General features: G+C 57.5%; 3 protein-coding genes across 3 annotated transcripts in view; 2 read left to right on the forward strand and 1 right to left on the reverse strand.

Annotated features, from left to right (window-relative positions):
• Positions 1–1958: 1958 nt before the first annotated feature.
• Positions 1959–3847, forward strand: CHGG_01609 (uncharacterized protein; the record flags this gene model as incomplete). Its single annotated transcript, XM_001220829.1, has 2 exons — positions 1959–3350; positions 3422–3847. 2 exons carry the CDS (start codon positions 1959–1961, stop codon positions 3845–3847), a joined length of 1818 nt encoding a protein of 605 aa, XP_001220830.1.
• A 2005-nt stretch (positions 3848–5852) lies between these two features.
• Positions 5853–7673, forward strand: CHGG_01610 (uncharacterized protein; the record flags this gene model as incomplete). Its single annotated transcript, XM_001220830.1, has 4 exons — positions 5853–6033; positions 6099–6609; positions 6672–7166; positions 7235–7673. 4 exons carry the CDS (start codon positions 5853–5855, stop codon positions 7671–7673), a joined length of 1626 nt encoding a protein of 541 aa, XP_001220831.1.
• Positions 7674–8168: 495 nt separating this feature from the next.
• Positions 8169–9547, reverse strand: part of CHGG_01611 (uncharacterized protein) — a gene marked incomplete at both ends in the record, with an annotated part of 2166 nt that continues 787 nt past the window's right edge. The window contains 2 exons of the mRNA XM_001220831.1: positions 8169–8423; positions 8515–9381. Of these exons, the coding sequence (XP_001220832.1) occupies positions 8169–8423; positions 8515–9381 (1122 nt within the window). The remainder of the gene's footprint in view (positions 8424–8514; positions 9382–9547) is intronic.

The raw sequence follows: 9547 nt of genomic DNA on the forward strand, positions 1-9547 counted from the left end.
TGGTGGTTTTTAAAGATTCGAGGCGTGGAGCCGAACTGCGCGAAACAAAAAGCCTGGTCCAGGACTGGGTGGCTGGTGCAGAGAACAGAGTTGGGAAGAAGTGGCGTAATTCTGTAATTCCACGTGATTCAGCCACATTCGGCTCGGCTTCCTAAGCTCGCTAACTAAAGTAAATGTGGCGCATCCCGAACGATTTCTGGCCGGTTCGAAATTCTGCTCAGTCATCAAACCTGTCTTTTCTTCCACAGTACGGAGTATTATCCGGCAATACAAAACAACTTCCCCGGCAGCCGGCAGTTGCTCGACTCATTAATATCGAGCCTTAAATCCATCATGCATGTTGACGTCGGTCAGATGACTGTTGCGCGACGACCGGCGGTAAAGCGTCAACAAAACATTGCAAGATGCGAATAACTACCTACCTACCCAAGTATGCTCGCTCTAGATATTTACAGGCATGAGCATCCTTGAAGAACGCAGTGCTACGAAGCAGGTATCTAGTAATTACCTGCAACTATATGAAGGTGGGAACCGACACAGTAGGCTTCCCCGCATGCGATGGCATCTCCATGCCTCCATGCCGCACCTGAATGGAGCACTCGACCGTCACTTGTCATAACGATGCTCTTGGTTGGTTGCATTGTCCACCCACCTTCCTTTCTGGAGCGAGGCGGCGTCCCAATGCCAACGACTCGGCAACAACGAACACGCCGTCCCTCTGCACTAAAGCTCCAAATCTGAACATGCTCGCATGCTGCGATACAGCTGCAACCTTATAACTGCGTAGCACTTCTCTTCACCTCGAGTTAGTTCCAGTGGAGCCTCGGTGCCTTTACGATTGGGCATCCAACTGCTTTGTATCGTGAGCGACCTTCGAACGGGCCTGGGCCATAGGCAAAAAAATGCCGAACACCAGGTGTACAAATTATGGAGGTGCCGACGAAACCTTCGACTAGAGGAAGGAAATGAAAACCTTTCGGAAGCCCAAAGTCTAGTTTTTACTTTAGTCGATTCTTTTACGTTTGTCTCTTTTTCTTGATATTTTTGCTCCCTCTCGAGTTCACCCTTTTTTGGCTAGCGGGAGCCAGGCTGCTGGTCTCGGCCCGCACCTGCGATCGTCCGATGATCGACCTCGTTCAGGAAGGAAGAAGTGCTTGGTGACGGCAGGCAGACGCGTCGCCAAGCCGAGTAGTTAATGGAAGCAAAGGTGCCGCAAAGATCGCCTTCTTGGTTCAAGTTGCAACTTTTCGACACCATTACTTCGTAATTCCTCCGATTCATCAGAACACCATCTTCCAAGCTACCTCGAAGTCCCGATGTGGTTTAGTTATTGACGACTTGGCTCCTTGACTGGGGCAGGGGTGTAACGTTGCGCCTTGTCCCTTCTGCGTGGTTCCCAGCAAGAGCTAGATTTCGATCAGCACCACACGGCAAAGCAAAACCCACACCACCAGCTGACTGGACTCCCAGATGAGCTGTGCTGAATCCAGCCTCGTGGATCGGCCGGTGTGCACCCAACCCGCAGCTGGCCGTGTTAGTGAGCCCGCAGCGCCCGTGGTTCCATCCACCAACAGCGGCGGACTGCACGGGGTGACATCCCCCGCCGACGCCGTCAACACTCATCCAACCATCACAAACAAACACGGGCTTTCCCCGTTTCTTTGGTTCTCCCCTCTCGGGTTGCAACCAACCTGTGCAACGGTGCCGAAGCATGCTCGCATGGTCCTGTTGATTGCCAATTGGATCAACCCGAGCCCGCCAACCATCTGATCTGTCTCATTAATATCCCCGAATGAGCATCCAAGCATAAAATCCTAGCTCCAAGAAACATTCCAGCCCCCCTGCCTGCCGCGCCTTACTGAGCCCATAACTACCTATTTATCAAAACGGGCTCCCCCTCCAAATTTCTTGATGTTCTCCGCCCACACCACACGACAGTTCATGAATTGACTGGCAAGATGTGGTCACCGCTACTTTCTTGTCTTTCCCTTTCCCTAATCGCCCTTCAACCTGTCGCGGCAATCTGGCCGGCACCCCAGAGCTTGACCAAGGGCAGCTCTGTTTTGTACCTGCACCAAAACATCAAGGTCACCTATAATGGCGAATCTGTATGCTGGTCTTCTTCTCCCCATCGCGAGTGCCTTGACGAAGGTGCGGATACTAAACAGTTCCTGTTCCAACAGATTCCGTACACCTACGGATATGAGCCCTCCAAATTGACCAGCAGGGAGGTCGTGCAGGCGGGCCTATCCCGGACACTCGCCGGCATCTTCGACAGCAAGTTCGTGCCCTGGATGCTGCACAAGCCTGGTTCCACGTTTGAGCCAGATCTGTCAAAGGGCCAAAAATGGCTCGAGACGCTAGAAATCGTGCAGACGGGCGAGGATAAGGCGAGCACCTTCAAGCCGCTCGCCGGCGAGGTTGACGAGTCGTACAACCTGACCGTCAGCGCCGAGGGTGCCGTCAAGCTCACGACCGTCTCATCAATCGGCGTCCTCCGCGGCCTCGAGACCTTCTCCCAACTCTTCTACCAGCACTCGGCCGGCACGTTCTGGTACACGCCATTCGCGCCCGTGTCGGTCCAGGACGCGCCTAAATTCCAGCACCGCGGCGCCATGATGGACACGGCGCGCTTCTTCTTCCCCGTGGACGACATCCTGCGTACCATCGACGCCATGTCCTGGAACAAGATGAACCGGCTGCACGTGCACGTGACCGATTCGCAATCGTGGCCGCTCGAGATCCCCTCGATGCCTGAGATTTCGGAGAAGGGCGCCTACCACCCGAGCCAGACCTATTCGCCCGAAGACATCGAGCGTATCCAGACGTTCGGCGCGGCGCGCGGCGTCGAGGTCTACTTCGAGATCGACATGCCGGGCCACATCGGCGTGGTGTCGCTGTCGCATCCTGAGTTGATCGTCGCCTACAACGAGCAGCCCTATCAGTGGTGGTGCGCGGAGCCGCCGTGCGGCGCTTTCAAGCTTAACAACACGGCCGTGGACGATTTCCTCGACAAGCTGTTCGACGACCTACTACCGCGCCTGGCGCCGCACGCGGCCTACTTCCACACGGGTGGCGACGAGCTCAACAAGAACGACTCGATGCTCGACGAAGGTATCCGCTCCAACTCGTCGGAGGTGCTGCAGCCGCTTCTGCAAAAGTTCATCGACACGCAGCACGCGCGCGTCCGCAAGGCCGGCCTGACGCCCATCGCCTGGGAGGAGATCCCGCTCGAGTGGAACGTCACCATGGCCCAGGACACGGTCATCCACACGTGGCTGGGAGGGGATTCCGTCAAGAAGGTGACGAGCATGGGCCACCCGGTCATTGACAGCAACTACAACTTCTGGGTAAGCCATCACGATCCACTTACTTTATTCTCCCATACCATCAACCCCGGCCGAACTAACACACCACGCAGTACCTCGACTGCGGCCGCGGCCAGTGGCTCAACTGGGCCAACGGCGACGCCTTTGCGCAGGGCTGGCCGTTCAACGACTGGTGCAGCCCGGCCAAGGGCTGGCGGTTGGTGTACTCGCACGACCCCACGGCCGGGCTGACGGAGGAAGAGGCCAAGCTGGTGCTGGGCGGCGAGGTCACGCTGTGGAGCGAGACCATCGACCCCATCAACCTCGACACCATCGTCTGGCCGCGCGCCAGCGCCGCCGGCGAGGTGCTCTGGTCCGGCCGCACCGACGCCGCCGGCCAGAACAGGACCCAGCTCGACGCCGCCCCGCGCCTGAGCGAGTTCCGCGAGCGCATGGTCCGCAGGGGCGTCCGCAGCTCCCCCGTCCACATGACCTTCTGTACCCAGGGCTCGCCCGAGGAGTGTGAGTTCCGTCCGTGAGGAGTGTTAGGGGTGTGAGTGGTGGTGGTGTTGTTCCTTTTTGCTCTGTGTTCCTCCTTTTGCTGTGGCCATTGGGGTTTGGTGCTTGGTGCTGTTCATGCTGGTCTTGGTATGGGGGTTGCATTATCGAGCGGAGTGGTTCCGGACCCTTGCCTAGGGGGGGGGGGGGTGCCAGCGGATTCGGGAAACATCCGGTGCCATGAACCGTACGGCTTGTTTCCGAACGCATAACGTCAACTACCTAATGTCTTGTGCTGCCTTTACTGGACTCTCGATTCGTGTGTGCCTACGTGGCTTGCCTTGGTCAATTCGTACTGTCTCGGTACGTGATGATGAGCGGGGGGCAATCTCCACCATCCCGTCAAACCCCTTGTAATAACCACCCGGCTGTCCGTAACAGCACTTCGTACACATTACAATGTCTCTGTTATACACGGAGCCAAGTTGCTCCCTCCCCTCGGACATCGGGATATGTGTGGTCCATCGGGCTATCCTCCGTCGCTCCCTCCGCTCCGTCGGACAGGAGGGTTGCTCCACCCCGAAGGAGGCTCGGGAAATCCGCGATCATCGGCGCGGAGTGCATGAGATTGTGGGGGCGGAATACAAATACATGCTTTCCATGTCTTAAGACCCAAGACACTTCGTAGGATCCATCCACCGAAAGGAGGGAAGGAACGAAGAGGAAGTTGTCTGAAATGCGCCGGTTTGGGAATAGGTAAAGCCCTGCGCCTGCCGTCGTGGGGTAGCCGTCTAAAATTACTGCTCGATCTCCGAATTTGAATTGAAGGTTGAGTACCTACTTCGTACAAACAAACACTTTCCCAGGCATGGATTCTAGGTTTATTCTAGAACCACAGCCTGATCCACGCATCTCGTGGAGTAACGGCGCACAAAATGCCCGACATCGCTTTTCAAAGTCCTGTACTTGGTATGGTAAGTTGATTGATTCGTTACACCAATACCAGAAATACCTACCCAGGGACAGGACGCCGCATCACCGATGGACCCCACGAGGTAGGACGACCGAGACAGCTTCCACATGGGATCGCCGCGTTACCCCAGCCTTGGTTTCGACTTCCCCGCCTTTTCGCAAGCTTGCACAAGTTGGTCGCACACCACGCTGCCAGGCTGCCGAGAGAGATTACACAGTTGGGGGCTGGAGAATACCCGACCGGCAACGCAGGCAACTGGATAGTTTACCATGTTATTACGATACCGCAGACGGGGCCCGCGGGCGGCGACAATGCAACAAGCAAGGATAAATTGCAAGCGGCTATGGGCTGATCCTGTCGCAAGCGGGGTGGTCTTCTTTGTTCCCGAAAACACATCACGTCACTCCCCGTTTAGATCCAACCGTGCTTGTTGGTAGAGAAATCGTTGAGTGTGGCCGAACCTGCATGCAGGGCTCTCAACGGCTAACTCACTATCCGTCTCCAACTTCCCCCTCCACTCTCGGGGTTTCCGTTCTTTTTCGTTCTCGGCACACGGCCTTGTTACGGCTTGTCTCCGATAGTTAGGACTTGGGAGAGATGTCTCGCTCATCTCCCTCCTCATGTCCTGTGCAATATTAATTCCTACGACCCAAACACGGCTGTCTCCTGGTTCTGAACCATCTAAATACATATTCTCGGGGTTCGGCCGTCTATCAACACCGGCTCCCCCCCGCAGCCAAGCTACCAAGGAAGGATCCTCTGTTCCAAGCGAGGACGAATAGAAACAAAAGGGACCCTTGAATTTCCAATTCCTGACGCCCTCGCCGTTCCATATAACTTGACAAGCATACCTACCGTCTAACTGTACATACATACATACCTCAAACGCAACCCCGATTTGCATCGTTGCTCAACAACAGTCTTCCCTGTCCAGGCACACACCCGCTCCTAGCTTGTCCTTGGGCTTAAACCCCCGACTTGTCACCTAGCCCTGCTCACCAACCGGCTCACAACTACTCGTACTCCCTTCTACTCCCAGTGTCGGCCCATTCGGCTAGCCGGACCAACTCACAATGGGACTCGTCGAGGCTCTCATCGACTATGCCTCCGTCAAGTTGGTCCTGGCCCTCGTGCCAGGCCTTCTCCTGACCTACATAATTATGGCTGTCATCGTGCGGCCCGCATGGCAGGAGATGAAGTTATCCCAGAAGCCGGGATCAAGGGCCTCCCCTATCAAGTCGACGATGCCATTCAGTGAGTAATCCTTCTTGGCTCAGGCCGTACATTGCCTCCGGGGAGCAGTAGCTGACACGACAAAGGCCTCGACTTTCTCTGGGCTGGCATCACCGCCGGAAAGAAGAATGAGACCCACCTATTCTGGCACGACATGTTCAAGAATGCCCCTTCTCACACGGTCGAAGGCCGCATTGCTGGCCGCCGCATCATCTTCACCGCCGACCATGAGAACATCAAGGCTATCCTAGCCACGCAGTTCAACGACTATGGCAAGGGCGAGCCCTTCCACGAAGAATGGAAAGCCTTCCTGGGCGATAGTATCTTCACCACCGACGGCGCCATGTGGCATGACAGCCGCCAGTTGATTCGCCCGCAGTTCATCAAGGACCGCGTCAGCGATCTGCACGTCTTCGAGAGCCACATGCAGACCCTCTTCCGCGCCATCGCGAACGGGGGCGCCCTGAACGGCGAGAACCAACATGTCGACATCGAGGCCGGCAACGGGAAGCCCGTGGATATTTGCGACCTATTTTTCCGCTTCACACTGGACTCAGCCACTGACTTTCTCTTGGGTCACGATCTCAAGTCGCTCAGGTTTGTTGCGCCCGGTTCCTACCACATCTAATCCGTGCATTACCAAAACTCACTTCCCCTAGCAACCCCCATCAAGAATTTGCCGAGGCCTTCGGCGAGGTCCAGCGGGTTCAGGGCATCATCGCCCGCTCTGGTGCCCTCAACAAGCTCGTCCCACGCGCCTCGTTCAACAAGAACATGGAGGTGATCAACCGCTTCATCAACCTCTACATCGAGCGCACTCTCCGCCTCACCCCCGAGGAGCTGGCCAGCAAATCCAAGAGCGACTCAGGCTACACCTTCCTCCACGCGCTCGCCGGATACACGCGCGACCGCCAGGTGCTGCGCGACCAGCTGATCGCCGTGCTGCTCGCCGGCCGCGACACCACCGCCTGCACGCTGTCCTGGACCATCTACGAGCTCGCGCGCCACCCGGAGATTCTCGAGAAGTTGCGCGCCGAAATTCTCTCCGTGGTCGGCCCCACCAGGGCGCCCACCTACGACGACCTCAAGAGCATGAAGTACCTGCAAAACGTCATGAACGAGACCCTCCGGCTGTACCCCATCGTCCCCTACAAGTACGCCCCCCACCATTTACCTCATTACCCCCCATTATACATACTAACCCCCGACCTCCCCAACCCAGCGTCCGCCTCGCCCTCAAAGATACCACCCTCCCGCGGGGCGGCGGCCCAGCCGGTCTCGACCCCGTCAAAGTCCTCAAGGACACGCCGATCGGCTACTCGACGCTCGTGATGCAGCGGCGCGAGGACCTGTACCCGCCCGCGAGCGCCACCTTCGCGCCGCCGGCCGAGTTCTCGCCGGAGCGCTGGTTCCACTGGCAGCCCAAGCCGTGGCAGTACATCCCCTTCAACGGTGGGCCGCGCATCTGCATCGGCCAGCAGTTCGCCCTCACCGAGATGGCCTACGTGCTGACCCGCCTGTTTCAGCGCTACGACCGCATCGATAACCACATGGCGCCGCTGGATGGCGGGGAGCCCGTGCTCAAGGCCGATATCGTGCTGCAGCCGGGTAAGGGCGTTGTGGTGGGGCTGTGGGAGGCGAAGGAGGGGGAGAAGCAGTAAGTGAGTGAGCAAGAGGGAAAAGGTTGGGGTTGGGGGTGGCTGTCTATCTATGGATGCGAGGGACTGGGTTGCAACATACTGTGATGAACTGATGTTGTGTTTCCATGTTTATTATTGGGCCGCTTGTTGCTGGATGTACGATATACCATGATGATTTTGGCGTTGGATTGGTTTGGTTTCATGACAAATAGCTAGCGTATCAGCCAGCAACAACACATGACGCTCATCTCATTTGCTTTCTCGATGACCCTCTATTACTCTCATGTTACATTGTGCTAGGTTTTTCCCTGTGGATTGCTTGAAATTGACAGATCTATCTACTCGATTTCTCTCTATGAATCTTGATGCAGCCCTCGAGTCCAACCAACAATCTCCTTGTCCACCCCACGAATTTCACCAATACACAACAAAAGCCAGCACAAAAATCATCTAAACATATTGCGTCATACCCCATACATAAACTATCAACACCTTCACCGCCCCCCATCCACCACCTCACAGCTGATAACTTTCCCGAATGGCTTCCCCCAACCGCCGAATAGCCTCCCTCATATTCTCGGGCGTGGCCGCCGCAAACGTGGCCCGGAGATACAGCCCCGACGGCGGGACATCTTGCTCGGCACGGAACCAAGACCCGCGGGCCACCAACACCCCCTTTGCTATGCAGCTGTTGTATATCTCCTCCTCAATCTCCATGATGCTCTTGCTCGCGGCGCGAGGGTGCAGCTCATAGTTGACCTTCAGCCATTGCTAGATCCCATCTGTTAGTACCTGCTACATCTGGGAAAAGAACAAGGCGTACGGGAGGGGGGAGGCGGGGTGGAGGAAAAAAAGAACTCACAAACATGCCGGCCTGCGGCGGTTTCCAGCTGACCACTTCCCTAGGCAGAAACTCATCACACGCCGCCGACATGACATCCCGCCGCTTGGTGTACTCCATCCTCAAATTCATCAACCACCTGAAGTAGCCCTCATGCCCCCACTGCTCGTCCAGCAGCTTATGCAGAATCACCTGCGAGAACCCGCTCGGCCCCTGATTAGCCACCTCGGCATGGCGAACAAACCGCTCCACAATCTGCTCCGACGCCGTGATCCAGCCCATACGCGACCCGGGCACCACGACCTTGGAAAACGAATCCATGCGCATCACGCGCCCGTCCACATCCATGCTCAGATACGTGGGGATCAGGCCCTCCAAAAACGCCTCCACACTCTTGGGCGCTTCCGTCCCCGGCTCCTGCATCTGCAGGTAATAGTACGGCTCGTCCTCGAGAATAAACACGTCATGCCGCCTCGCCACCTCATAGATGGCCCTGCGCCTCTCCACGCTCTGCGTCGCGCCCGTCGGGTTCTGCCCCGACGGCACGGTGTACAACACCCTCGGCTTGGCCCGCCCGCCCCGAGCCTTGACATCCCACCTGGCCAACACCTCCTCCATCCTCTCGGGCACCAACCCCTCCCCATCCATCCCCACGCCCACGACGCCCACCCGCAACGGCGCGGCCGTCTCCAGCGCGGTCGAGAAGGAAAACTCCTCCGTCAGCAGGGTATCGCCGCGCCCCGGACCGTCGCACAGCATGCGCAGGGCCTGTTCGAGGGCGCCCGTGCTGCCGACGGTCAGGCACACGCCCCAGTCGGCGTAGGGCGGGGCGCCGACCAGCTCGACGTGCTCGACGGCGAAGCGCGTCATCTGGGCGGAGCCCGTGGCCTGGCCGTAGTTGAGCGCGATGGAGAGGTCGTATTCGGCTGCGGTTGCTGCTGGTGGTGCTGTTGCGGGGGGTGGGGGTGCGGAGGCGTCGTATTTGCCGATGGTGGCGTCGGAGCCGGCTGTGAGGGTGGCTGTTTCAGGAGAAGTGCGGCGGGTTGGGGATGTG

This window comes from Chaetomium globosum, genomic scaffold (assembly GCF_000143365.1).
Source record: "Chaetomium globosum CBS 148.51 scaffold_1 genomic scaffold, whole genome shotgun sequence".
In the NCBI taxonomy this organism is placed as follows: Eukaryota; Fungi; Ascomycota; class Sordariomycetes; order Sordariales; family Chaetomiaceae; genus Chaetomium; species Chaetomium globosum.